Source organism: Danio rerio, chromosome 14 (assembly GCF_052040795.2).
Source record: "Danio rerio strain M-AB ecotype USA chromosome 14, GRCz13ab, whole genome shotgun sequence".
Classification (NCBI taxonomy): domain Eukaryota; kingdom Metazoa; phylum Chordata; class Actinopteri; order Cypriniformes; family Danionidae; genus Danio; species Danio rerio.
In genome coordinates this window covers 12832732-12847500 of record NC_141034.1, presented here as the reverse complement: position 1 = coordinate 12847500, position 14769 = coordinate 12832732, and the positions used below count along the sequence as shown (strand labels likewise).

The 14769-nt window shown below is 35.0% G+C and overlaps 2 protein-coding genes across 6 annotated transcripts in view; both read left to right on the top strand.

Annotated features, from left to right (window-relative positions):
• The window catches only part of znf711 (ZFX family zinc finger ZNF711), a 280678-nt gene that overhangs the window by 9284 nt on the left and 256625 nt on the right, over positions 1-14769 (top strand). The window lies entirely within an intron of this gene.
• Positions 1-14769, top strand: part of myot (myotilin) — an 85170-nt gene that overhangs the window by 61769 nt on the left and 8632 nt on the right. For 2 of the 4 annotated variants that reach the window (XM_087281083.1, XM_087281085.1), the window contains 3 exons: positions 337-481; positions 573-674; positions 5234-5271. In XM_087281083.1, coding sequence (XP_087137209.1) covers positions 337-481; positions 573-674; positions 5234-5271 — 285 coding nt within the window. Of the gene's footprint in view, positions 1-336; positions 482-569; positions 675-5233; positions 5272-14769 lie in introns of all 4 variants that reach the window. The other 2 variants (XM_087281082.1, XM_087281084.1) reach the window with 1 other exon arrangement.

Here is a 14769-nt window from a genome sequence, read left to right as displayed (position 1 = left end):
AAGAGTTTTAAACCCATTACTGGCTCATATCGGGTTTTACCCATAATTGCATTATTCTATCTGTAATCAATCTCGTGATTTGTTAACTAATGCCATGAACTTGCACTCATCTTTGCTACGAACAATGGGCTTGACATAGCTGCAAATTCTTGTCCTGGACCAGAAAGCATGCAACAGACTAAGCCAAGAAGAGCAGATTAAACTAAGTTACACTGTGTTTCTTTTCCATTATCCTGTCTTTCCACTTTTGTGCAATACCCCTCAAGGGTTAGCATTCTGCAGTTAAATGCCTGGAAAACTGATGCTTAAAATTTGTTTTTAAAATCTGTTTCATAGGTTGCCAAAACCAATCTTGAAGAAGAATGTTTCACGACCAGTGTCTCGTGCCACAGATGAAGACATTCAGGGCTCTAAAGATGCTCTTATGCAAGACCTTGAACAGAAGCTACGAAACAAAGTTCCCCAACAAAGAAACAATCAGGTATAAAACAAATTTGTCTAAATTTGTTGTCTGTTTATTGGTAATAAAGTTCTGTACTGAACATTTAAGAAATCATTTTCCCCCACAGCAGAAGATTTCTTATGAGGAACGGATGGCCAGAAGATTGCTGGGTGCTGATAATGCAGCTTCAGTTTTTCATCTCGAAAATTCCTTCAGTTCACAGCCTGCACAGGTATTATCTTTTTCATTTATTTGAGGTTTCATTTATTTGCTTTTCAAAGTTTCTGTGCAATTCAATATAAAACAATGGTCTGTTTGAAATACTATAAATTGTATTCATACTAGGGATGGGACAGTTCACAAAACTGTCAGTTTATATCACGGTTCTGTGGTCACGTTTTTTTTTTTTTTTTTTCTATTGCAACACTTAATTACCATTTAGAAATACCATACATCAGCACAAAATACATAGCCTTATAATCTTCTGTTTACAGCATAGGTCTCAAACTCGATTCCTGGAGGGCCACAGCTCTGCACAGTTTTGCTCCAACCCTAATTAAAACCCTAGAGTACTAGAGACTGTTAAGCAGGTGTGAGTTTGAGGTAGTTGGAACTTAAATCTTCAGAGCTGAATTGAGTTTTTAGACCACTGGTTTACAATATTTTAAAACATTGTTATCTGTAAATGTTGGCTGCCATCATTTCATCTGTTCTTACACTGTGTTTTGACATTGACAAATAACATTTTGGTGATGAGGATGAAAAAAAAAAATGACCATGGATCTACCACAATCAGCCATGAAAAACTAGGCACACTAGGATTTATTTTTTTACTTTCCTTCCCTGTAGCTACAATGAATTAGGTTATCTACAATGGTGTTTGCTTTTTGCTGTATGGAAGCTTTTAATGATGCATTTTGTAGATTATAACATCATCGCTGCTGACAAAAAAGTACCTATGTTACTCAGCATTACTGGGGGGAAAGACTTATTGACTCATTCACAAGCTAGGAGAGAAAAGTTTCAAGCATATCACAGCTACGCTACAGCAACAATTACAGCCACTAGTCATGTCTGAGCAATTTCATTTCCACAGCAGGAATCAGGAAGTGAACAAAATGGTAACACAATGTTGTGGACTGTCAGAATGTTGAGAATTTGGGGCACATTTAGATGATGCACTGTGAAAGATTTTTTTGTGGTTTAAAGAGTAAGGTTACACAAAAGTGTCTGCTCACTGAGAATATGGTAACATTTCAAAGAGTGGTGTAACTGGCGGCTTTCATGAAAACAGCAGCTCGGAAAGTGCACCAAACCAGTGGATCAGTGATGGTAAATGCATTCTCATTGGTCAAAAGTAAGACTGCTAATAAATGCAAGTGATGTAGGAAAACTAATCATAATGATGATGACTGTTGATTTAAAGATTCAGCTGTAACATGTGGAAAGGTCATATTAATGGTCTTTGCAGAAAAAGTGATAATGACAGAAAGATGAATAGTGAATGCACTATAAATAAGATCTTTTACTCCTCTGAAACATTAGTTTCTGCAGGTTTACTGGATCTCTCAGAATATGTTTTTAATATATTCACATCGTTTTCCTCCGACCGTCTAAAGTGTTAATGATGTAGTCAGTTTCGCTTACTTGACTTCTCACTATATAAGGCCCCCAAAAACTACACTGCAAGAGAGGAATCTGGTAAAGGCAGTAATGCCAAGACCTTTTTACTCAGCTTAAAGGTTTACGGCACTGCTCTCTTATCATACCGCCACTTAATCTTTTCTTGTAAGTGACTAAGTACCACCTTTGCAGTAGCTTAATGTTTACTTGAAAACATTACTTTTCGGTACGAGATCACTACAAGAATCTGATCTCTTAAAACCTTTAAAGAACCTGTACATCATGGCAAAAAATTCTACAGGGCTAAATCCCAAAGATTTCTGCTTCGCATCATGAAGAGCAACGAGCACAAATGGAACACCATCATGCCAATCATTCTTGGTTTCAAAGCAGTATTTTGGTAATGTAGATTTCAGAGTGTGATGCCAGTGTTGCAGAGTCCCCTGGGACTCTGGGTGGTATGCGGTAGATACAACACACAAAATACCCAAACCCAGTAATGTTTTTTGGAAAACCTTTGAAAGAAAATTAGATCCTTGGTCAATCTGAACTATTTTGGGAAGTCCACATGTAGTAAAAAATTTGAACAGGGCTTTATTAACTATATTCGCTGTAATTTTACACAACTGGACCACCTCTGGGAAGCGTGTGGCCGAATACATTAAAGTCAAAAGATACTGATATCCCGTTTTCATACACGGAAGTGATCCAACACAGTCCACTAATACCCATTCAAACGATTTGCCTATATTGCTGTAATTGGATAATTGGTTTTCCCATAATAAACTCTTTTTGACCATTTGTTTTATAATAATACTTATTTATAATAATTTACTTTATTGAAATTAGTTTTGATAATGTTGAGTTTTGATGTTAAAGATTATCTCAATAAAAAAGGGTTAGAGTTACTCTAACAAACTAATATTAAAATTTGAGGAAAATGTTATGATGAATCATTTTATCATCAAATCATTAGATAATTGAAAAATATTTACATTCTGTTTAATGTTTCAAATATATCTAATATGTTTGTAGATATTTAAGAAACATCCTAAGTAAACAATCTTTTTTATCTGAAAAACAATGCTGAAGTCATATTTTGCTTTGAAAATGTCCATTACATGCCGGAATGTCTGTCTTTTTTTTTTTTTTTTTGAGGGAGGGGGGGGGGGGAGGGTGGCGTAATTTAACCCACCCAATGCCAGTTTTGCCAATTATATTTCAGCTCCCTGGGTTGCCATTTCATTCATTCAGTCATGAAGGCTCTCAAAGTAGCAGACCATACCTGTTAACCCTCCCGCTTTACCCGGGATTCTCCCGTATTTTACAGTTTTATCCCGCTATCATCCCGTATAGGTATTTTCCCGTATTTCTGCCATATTTTCAGTCTTTCTCTGAAGGGTGGCAATAAACATTAAAGACCTGAGCTTCCCTATACGCAACGCATACCGCCGAACCACTAGGGGCCACCCCTCACTCTTAAATGTGAGTTTGTTCGGTGCTTTCACTTTGATTAGGCATGAAAACACTTTGAAATAAATATCACAACGGAAGGATTCTCTCTCCTTTTCACTACAGGTTCCGTCTCCCCTTCATATGAAATCCTCAAAATGCATGACTGTCAGCTGACGTGCTCCATAGTGATAAACAGGCGCTTTTTCCCAAACGCATTCTGTACACGCAGTTTGAAGCAAAGTGAAAGCCCAGGGTTTAGGTGTGTGTTTAAACCAAACTTGTTTCTAGAGGGCCGCTGTCCTGCAGATTTTAGCTCCAACCTTAATCAAAAACACCTTAACAAGCTAATCAAGGTCTTACTTGGTGTACTTGAAACATCCAGGCAGGTGTGTTAAGGCAAGTTGGAGCTAAACCCTGCAGGGACACCAGCCCTCCAGGACCGAGATTGGTGACCCCTGGTTTAAACAGACATATACACATAATTAATAATAATAATAATATCTAAAGATGTCGATCTTGGTTGGTTTTTATTTTTCAAACTAATTCCTTCCCAAATGAGCATAAAAAGTTAGGAAAGCAATCGAATGCTTGCATTATAATGTTAGATCTGTGCATTTTTAAAGTGGCAGCTGTTATTTAATGTAATCAAATGAAAAAAATCTAAATATATAAATAAATACATTCGGGGAAATCCCTTATTATGGTGGGCAAATACCTTATTTTCACTTCCCGATGTTGACTGGTATGTAGCAGACTCTGAAATGAGACATAGATTTAGAGTTCCACATGAGCTGGATATTAATGAGCAAATTATATAAATAATACAAACATAAACATTAGGTGAGTCCTAACAACATGCTAGGTAAGAAGATACGCAGTGATAAGCGATTTGGTTGTTTGCACCAGACGAAACACAACAGAAATTTAAAAACAGTCATTCAGAAGCACAGAATAGTGCACTTACTGCACTTCAAAGAAAATGGTAAGGTTTATAACCTAATTAATATATATTGAACATTTTTAACATTATTTAAATGTATATAATAAACCACTGATATGTGTTGGCTTGCACAAGTTCACAGTTGTCACAGTTCTAAAGTTCAATTGAGGTGAGCTAATTCAAACTTACATAATGCACCTTTAATAATCCCATTTACAAAAGAGCTTCAGTAGAAAATCATCTTTTGCTCAGTAAGCCAGGTTGTAGCATGGTCATCCATTGTTTCATTTGATGAGATGTTATTACAACAGAAGGTTAAGCTAACAAATTCAACACAGAGAAAAGGACAAGCCATGTGACACAGAACAAGAATGAATGCAGCTCCAGCTAGACTAAACTAAACTGACAAGGTGTACAGCACAAGAACAAACATGACTTCAGGATGCATTAAAGAATGCACTGATATTATGTTGTTGATATTATCTTGTAATGCCAGAAGTAAAGCTAAAATCAATGGCATTCAAGAGGAGCAGTTTATTAAGCAATTTTATTTAATCACAATTCTTATTATTACTCTAGTGGTCTTCAGCAGTTTTTCGAAACATAAGTCCAAATAGATAAACAGCCCTTCCATTGGCCTAAAATGGCTTGTGCAATTTTATTTTGCTTATCAGTTACCTTATTACTACTATATCAATAGTATGATGATGAATATGTAAACATACACTTCAATGTCTAAGTTCCCTATTCTATTCTATTCTATTCCCTAACAGCCAGGGTCTCCAGAAGATCAGTACCCTGGAGGAATATGGTAAAACTTAATTTGCTTTTGTTGTGCATGATTATGTTCTGGATATCTGCCTGCACTTCAAAAATGCTTTTCTCACTTAGATTTATTTGTCTTGTTTTTAGTCCAAATATCTAAAAATTCATTTATCAAGAAGCATTTTCTAGGTATGCAAATCATAATGTCTTGTTTTTAGAAATAATATGCCAATATTAAGTGATTTTTATTTATTTATTTTTTTCGTTTAAAACAAGTTACATAATCTGCCATTGGGGTATGAAAAATAATCTTTTTTTTTTTCATTTTCAATTCAATTCAATTCAGCTTTATTTGTATAGCGCTTTTACAATGTAGATTGTGTCAAAGCAGCTTCACATAAAAGGTCATAGTAACTGGAACAGTGTGGTTCAGTAACTTGAACAATGTGGTTCAGGTTTTACTGTTTAAGTTCAGTTCAGTTCAGTTTAGCTCAGTTCAGTGTGATTTAATCATTACTGAGAGTTCAAACACTGAAGAGCCAATTCATCGATGTGTAGCTCTACCAATCCTGAACCATGCGAGGCAGTGGCGACAGCGGAGAGGGAAAAAAAAACTTCACCTGATGGGAGTGAAGAAAAAAAACCTTGAGAGAACCAGACTCAGTTGGGCACGACCATTTTAATTTCTCCGCTGGCCAAAAGTCTTGTGCAGAACTTCATTCGCCGTGGTTTAGGCTGGAAGATGGCCTCAGTGAAGACTCGTCTGTCCCTGGAGCGTTGCTGGAATCAGACTCATGTTCTCCACTCCCCACGACCATCAGCGCAGCAGCAGCTCAGGATATGGCCTGGTCCCGGATATGGAATCCTTGGGATCATCACGTCGCTGGTCTTGGATCCAATCAGTGACTCTGCATAATCTGAGGACCTCGGGATGAGTATCCCCAGGTGAAAATAGAGAATAAAGAAAATAATTAGCGGAGCTGCTGTTCATAGTGTATATAAGCAAGATGCAGAAGCCAGTGTGGAACCCGCTAGGTGATGCATTGAGTGTATGCTTTACTAAACAGATAGGTCTTTAATCTAGTTTTGAACTGGGAGAGTGTGTCTGAGCCTCGGACGTTATCAGGAAGGCTATTCCAGAGTGTAGGAGCCATGAAAGAGAAGGCTCGACCTCCTTTACTTGATTTTGCTATTCTAGGTACTACCAGAAGCCCTGAATTTTGAGATCTTAAAGAGCGAGTTGGTTTGTAGCGAGACAGAAGGTTGGTTAGATAAACAGGAGCTAGATTATTTAGAGCTTTATAGGTGAGAAGTAATATTTTAAATTCAATACGAAATTTAACAGGCAGCCAGTGTAAGGAGGATAAAATTGGGGTGATATGATCATATTTTCTAGACCTGGTCAGAACTCTGGCTGCTGCATTTTGTACTAATTGAAGTTTGTTAATAGAGGATGCTGGGCAGCCAGCAAATAGAGCATTACAGTAATCCAGCCTCGAAGTCATAAAAGCATGGACTAGCTTTTCTGCATCTGAGATGGATAGCATATTTCGTAATTTAGCGATATTTCTCAGATGAAAGAAGGCAGTTTTTGTGACATGGGATATATGGTTTTTAAAAGTTAGATTGCTGTCTAATATGACACCCAGATCTTTTATAGTAGAGCTAAAGCTAACTTTGTATCCCTCTAATTGTAAATTGAGTTGCGAGATCTGCTGTGTGCGAGATTTAGGCCCAATAAGTAATAATTCTGTTTTGTCGGAGTTTAAGAGAAGAAAATTGTTGGTCATCCAGTCTTTGATGTCTTTGATACACTCAGTTAGTTTAGAAAGTTCAGACGTCTCGTCAGGTTTAGTTGAAATATATAATTGAGTATCATCTGCATAGCAGTGAAAGCTGATCCCATGTTTTCTAATAATGTCTCCCAGAGGTAGCATGTAAATTGTAAACAATAAAGGGCCTAAAACTGATCCTTGAGGCACCCCATACTTTACTGGGCTGACTTGTGAAGGCAGTCTATTAATATTCACAAACTGGTAGCGGTCAGTTAAGTATGACTTAAACCATTGTAGAGCCTGTCCCTGGACACCTGTAGACTTTAAGCGATTTATGAGGATATTGTGGTCAATGGTATCAAATGCCGCACTAAGATCGAGTAAAACTAATAGCGAGACGCACCCTCGGTCAGCAGCTAAGAGTAAATCATTGGTTATTTTCACTAAGGCGGTTTCTGTACTGTGGTGAGCCCTGAAACCTGACTGAAACACTTCAAAAATATTGTTTGTCTGCAGAAAAGAGCATAATTGAGTGGAAATAACTTTTTCTAGTATTTTAGACATAAATGGAAGATTTGAAATAGGCCTATAGTTAGCTAAGTTGTTGGTGTCTAGTTGCAGTTTCTTAATAATAGGCTTAATAACAGCTAGCTTGTAAGAGTTTGGAACATGGCCTATAGATAAAGAAGAGTTGATAATGTTAAGAAGAGGTTCTCCTATAGCAGGTAGCAGCTCTTTCAGTAATTTTGTTGGAATTGAGTCCAGCATACACGTAGCTGGTTTAGAACTATTTATAATTTTTACTAACTCTTCATGTTCTATGATTTTGAAGCAGTGTAGGTTATTATTATGATTTAATGAAATATTTACAGGATTTGGAGTATAAGCCGGTGCAGAAAGTTTGGCATCTCCTATTTTCTGTCTAAAGCCTTCTATTTTATTACTGAAAAATTTCATGAAGTCATCACTACTAATTTGCGGTGGAGTAGTTTGTTCCAAGGATGACCGATTATTTGCTAATTTAGAGATGGTGTTAAATAAAAATCTAGGATTGTTATGATTATTTGAATTAAGATTATTTTTCTTACACCTTTGGCAGATTATTTTGCTTGTTTTAAACCTTTGATGCACAAGCTATAAAATAGATATAGAAAAAATAAGCTTAGACGGGACACTTTAGACCCATTTATAGTGCATCAAAGGGTCAAGGAAAAACTTGCTTCATTTTGGCATATTATTTCTGAAAACAAGATAAAATGTTTTGCTTGTCTAGAAAATTCTTCTTGATTTAAGGGTTGTTAGATATTTGGACTAGAAACAAGACAAAAAAATCCAAGTAAGAAAAGTATTTTTTGCAGTGATGTCATTTGTGAATGTGCTTGACTTTTGATGGTACTAGCTGAGAAAGACACTTTTATCTTCAGTAACTGCCTGAAATTATTATTTCTGTGATTTTATTTACTTTTGAACAAAAACTTATATATACACTGTTAACCCTTACTGTAGATTATGCAGTAAATAACTGTAAAATAGCCAGTGTTTTGCTGTATTAAAAGGAAACAGTATTTTACTGTAAAAGGAGCAGGATTTGTATGAAATTTTGTAGTGCAAAGAATAAATTACAGTAATTTACTTTATGTACCCATTACAGATAGTTACTGTGATAATAAATGGTAAATTACTGCTCAACCATTATTACCCCATGTACTGCTTTATGTTGCTATATATATATATATATATATATATATATATATATATATATATATATATATATATATATATATATAGATACTGTTCAGTTTTGGTATGTGTATGGTCAGTATTGAGGAGAAAGTGAGACGATGCATTGATGATAAGCTAAATTTCTCTGCAGCCATTTCTGTGTTTTCTTTGGTTCCTTTTATGTTTTTAACATTGAGTATCAGGAGTCAACCAATGTCAATGTCACAGAGCTAATTAAAAGGTAAAGATATCGACGAGATGCATTTAAAGGCAAAAATATTCACACAGAGCAACCAAATTATCACAATCATTTTTATAACTTTGTTTACTATTCTATAATTAATTTAATTTGCCTAGTTTAGCCAATAGTTAAGCTTTTAAATTGCACTTTAAGCTGAATATTAGTATTTTGCTAATTAACTAGTAAAAATGTGTTATTTAAAAAATATGTTAAACAGCACGTACAAACATTTTCGCAGAGACTCAATGAATTTGTTTGGAAAACTTCAAATGAAGTAGGTAAAAATGGCATTAACAGTATAGTATAAAGACTTTCCTAAATAAATGTATTAATCAGGTTATTTGTTTTTTATTATTATTATTACTACAGGTTTGGAACAACATGAGGATCAGAATATTTATTTATTTTTTATTTTTTTGCTTTGGATGACGCTTGTATATTGTTTTTATATTATTGTTTTTATTCAATGATATGTGCATGATTGTGATAAATGTAGGCAATTCCTTTGAAAATATGCTATGTACCAAGGATGTCAAACTCCTGGAGGGCCGCAGCCTAGTAGAATTTAGTTCCAGCCCTTCTTCAACACACTACCTTTAGATTTAGTTTGATCAGGTGTGTTTAATTAGTATAACTGCACTGTTACTCTGTAGATTGTGCAGTAAATAACTGAAAAATAGCCAGTGTTTTGCTGTAATAAAAGAAAACATTTATTATTTATTAACACATTATTTTACTGTGAAAGGAGTAGACTTTGTATGAAATTGTGTAGTGCAAAGAATTAATTCCAATAAATTCCCTGAAGGTTTATGTTGCTATTTATATAGACGTGCATTTTAAAGGCAGAAAATAATGATTTAGGCATCACCATACACTCCCACAGGCTGTCTGTCTTATTCTAAACACAAAGGTGTTAGAAATAGTTTTCAGAAAATGCTGGCCCTTTAAGGGAGCCAGGTGTTTGATTTGTTTACTGCTGAGTGCGCTCGTCCATCAATTCAGATGTAGAGTCTGATATGTTTTAAGCTTTAAATAAGAATCTACAATGAGTAAGTAAAATGTGTTCAAATGTTTTTGAGAGTTTCTAAAATAAGGCTGTGTTTTAAGTTATATTGTTGTTATCTTGAACTGTGTACTTGAAAGCTACATTGTTAGCTAGTTAGCCTCTCCTCATATAACTTCTTACATTACTTTTGTTTAAGTATTTATTGGATTTTGCATACTGCCATAATGTACAGATGCTAACAGTTGTATGTATCTTTCTGGCAACTAAGCCAAAATTAAATTCCTTCATCTCAGTAAGGTAACATGTGCACATCATCACAGGGAATCACAAAAACATGATACACATAGCCATCCACACACAAAAGCTCCACTGTCCGGTCCCAGGTTGTGAGTTTGTTGCTAAGTATTTTTCAGAGCAGTGTTTCCACCTATGAATTTATATCAGAAACAATAATAAAGTTTGTTGTCATGAGATAATTATAACAATAAAAGATTGGATCCTTTGGTTTTTCGGTGTTGCCAACTTTATTTTTTATAATTACTTACTAAACTTTTTATTGAGATTTAACACAGTTTTTAATTATTTAAAACTTTAAACTTTAAAATAATTATGTTGTGTTTTTTGCTGTTCATTTGCTGATCTACCTTCCTGCAGATTTTAGTTGCTATTCATTTCAAACACACCTAAACCAATTAATTAGGACCTGAACACCACTTGATAATTACAGGCAGGTGTGTTTGATATGGGTAGCAACTGAAATCTGAAGGAAGGTAGATATCCAGGAACAGGATTGAGCAGCACTGCTGTATACCATGGGGGTCAAACTCCAAGTTCCTGGAGAACTGCAGGGCAGCAGAGTTTAGTACCCACCCTGCTTCAACATTACCTGTAGATTTCTAACAAGCCTTAATTAGTTTAATCAGGTGTGTTTAATTAGAGTTACAGCTTAAAGTCCCTGTCACACTGCACTTTTCTCCCTATAGACTTCCATTCATACGCATGTGAGTACTGCAGACCTGGAATGATAGCTCATGCGACAAATTTCATAATTCGCAGCATTGGAAAGTTCAAGCTTGGAGAACGCTGACATGCGAAATCACATCATGTGATTGCTTGATACCAATCAAAGATCAGAACATGACCTCTCTGGCTTGTTTTTTTCAATCTCTAATTATTTTGTTTTATTCCACTACTCGCTTTGTTTAATTCCACTTCGCAGTGCAGTATGACAGAATTTCGCTTGCTCAAATGTTAGTGTGACTGCAGCCTTACTGTGCAGACCTGTAATATGCAAGACAATATTTATATCTGCTGATTTCTTAATTTTGTTATACTTTTTCTGTTATTTATTTGTTTCGTGCCAAAACAATAAAATAAATTTGTCTGAAAAATGTTATGCCTTCTATTTTTAAATAACAGCTAAGAATACTGATTAATTTTAGTAACACTACAATAACTATATATGACATACTATTAATGTGTATGCAGTATAATGCTGTGATTTGTAACACTACAATACAGTAATTAACTGTACACAGTTTCCAGTTAGTTACCACTGCTGCTCTATTACAGTAATTAACTGGCAACACTGTTGCCAGCTACTCACTGTATCGGTTCAGTTACAGTAAATAACTGGCAACACTGTTGCCAGCCACTCACTGTAATGGTTCAGTTACAGTAATTAACTGGCAACACTGTTGCCAGTTACTTACTGTAACCAAACTTTTACAGTGAGTGGCTGGCAACAGTGTTGCCAGTGTTCTACTGTAAAAAACCCTGGTAAGGTCTAACAGTGTACATACATGAGAGAGAAAGAGAGAGAGAGAGACTTTTCATTGATTTTATGACAAATAAATGCATCTCTAACAGTTTAGTTGCAGATTAAATAAAGTTGTGATCAAATTGAATTTTATTACTAAAATAATAATAATATAATAATAATAGTATTATTATTGGTTTTGGTCCCCCCCCCCTCTTTTTTTCATGTCATAATTGTTTTATATATTCATTGTGTATGTTTGAATTTTTATGGCATGGTACACAACTGTGTTACAAGATATGTTTGGATACACTGTAATCAAGATTTAATGACCTGCACTGTTAGACCTTACCAGGGTTTTTTACAGTAGAACACTGGCAACACTGTTGCCAGCCACTCACTGTAAAAGTTTGGTTACAGTAAGTAACTGGCAACAGTGTTGCCAGTTAATTACTGTAACTGAACCATTACAGTGAGTGGCTGGCAACAGTGTTGCCAGTTATTTACTGTAACTGAACCATTACAGTGAGTGGCTGGCAACAGTGTTGCTAGTTATTTACTGTAACTGAACCGATACAGGGAGTAGCTGGCAACAGTGTTGCCAGTTAATTACTGTAATAGAGCAGCAGTGGTAACTAACTGGAAACTGTGTACAGTTAATTACTGTATTGTAGTGTTACAAATCACAGCATTATACTGCATACACATTAATAGTATGTCATATATAGTTATTGTAGTGTTACTAAAATTAATCAGTATTCTTAGCTGTTATTTAAAAATAGAAGGCATAACATTTTTCAGACAAATTTATTTTATTGTTTTGGCACGAAACAAATAAATAACAAAATGTATAACAAAATTAAGAAATCAGCAGATATAAATATTGTCTTGCATATTACAGGTCTGCACAGTAAGGCTGCAGTCACACTAACATTTGAGCAAGCAAAATTCTGTCATACTGCACTGCGAAGTGGAATTAAACAAAGCGAGTAGTGGAATTAAACAAAATAATTAGAGATTGAAAAAGCAAGCCAGAGAGGTCATGTTTTGATCTTTGATTGGTATCAAGCAATCACATGATGTGATTTCGCATGTCAGCGTTCTCCAAGCTTGAACTTTCCAATGCTGCGAATTATGAAATTTGTCGCATGAGCTATCTTTCCAGGTCTGCAGTACTCACATGCGTATGAATGGAAGTCTATAGGGAGAAAAAGTGCAGTGTGACCGGGACTTTAAGCTGTAACTCTAATTAAACACACCTGATCAAACTAATTAAGGCTTGTTAGAAATCTACAGGTAATGTTGAAGCAGGGTTGGTACTAAACTCTGCTGCCCTGCAGTTCTCCAGGAACTTGGAGTTTGACCCCCATGGTATACAGCAGTGGTGCTCAATCCTGTTCCTGGATATCTACCTTCCTGCAGATGGCAGTTGCTACCCATATCAAACACACCTGCCTGTAATTATCAAGTGGTGTTCAGGTCCTAATTAATTGGTTTACTGTAGGTGTGTTTGAAATGAATAGCAACTAAAATCTGCAGGAAGGTAGATCAGCAAATGAACAGCAAAAAACACAACATAATTATTTTAAAGTTTAAAGTTTTAAATAATTAAAAACTGTGTTAAATCTCAATAAAAAGTTTAGTAAGTAATTATAAAAAATAAAGTTGGCAACACCGAAAAACCAAAGGATCCAATCTTTTATTGTTATAATTATCTCATGACAACAAACTTTATTATTGTTTCTAATATAAATTCATAGGTGGAAACACTGCTCTGAAAAATACTTAGCAACAAACTCACAACCTGGGACCGGACAGTGGAGCTTTTGTGTGTGGATGGCTATGTGTATCATGTTTTTGTGATTCCCTGTGATGATGTGCACAAGTTACCTTACTGAGATGAAGGAATTTATTTTTGGCTTAGTTGCCAGAAAGATACATACAACTGTTAGCATCTGTACATTATGGCAGTATGCAATATCCAATAAATACTTAAACAAAAGTAATGTAAGAAGTTATATGAGGAGAGGCTAACTAGCTAACAATGTAGCTTTCAAGTACACAGTTCAAGATAACAACAATATAACTTAAAACACAGCCTTATTTTAGAAACCCTCAAAAACATTTGAACACATTTTACTTACTCATTATAGATTCTTATTTAAAGCCTAAAACATATCAGACTCTACATCTGAATTGATGGACAGAGAATAGAGCGCACTCAGCAGTAAACAAATCAAACGCCTGGCTCCCTTAAAGGGCCAGCATTTTCTGAAAACTATTTCTAACACCTTTGTGTTTAGAATAGGACAGACAGCCTGTGGGAGTGTATGGTGATGCCTAAATCATTATTTTCTGCCTTTAAAATGCACGTCTATATAAATAGCAACATAAACCATCAGAGAATTTATTGGAATTAATTCTTTGCACTACACAATTTCATACAAAGTCTACTCCTTTCACAGTAAAATAATGTGTTAATAAATAATAAATGTTTTCTTTTATTACAGCAAAACACTGGCTATTTTGCAGTTATTTACTGCACAATCTACAGAGTAACAGTGCAGTTATACTAATTAAACACACCTGATCAAACTAAATCTAAAGGTAGTGTGTTGAAGCAGGATTGGAACTAAATTCTGCTGGGCTGCGGCCCTCCAGGAGTTTGACATCCTTGGTACATACTGTAGCATATTTTCAAAGGAATTGCCTACATTTATCACAATCATGCACATATCATTGAATAAAAACAATAATATACAAACAATATACAAACGTCATCCAAAGCAAAAAAATAAAAAATAAATAAATATTCTGATCCTCATGTTGTTCCAAACCTGTAGTAATAATAATAATAAAAAACAAATAACCTGATTAATACATTTATTTAGGAAAGTCTTTATACTATACTGTTAATGCCATTTTTACCTACTTCATTTGAAGTTTTCCAAACAAATTCATTGAGTCTCTGCGAAAATGTATGTACGTGCTGTTTAACATATTTTTTAAATAACACATTTTTACTAGTTAATTAGCAAAAT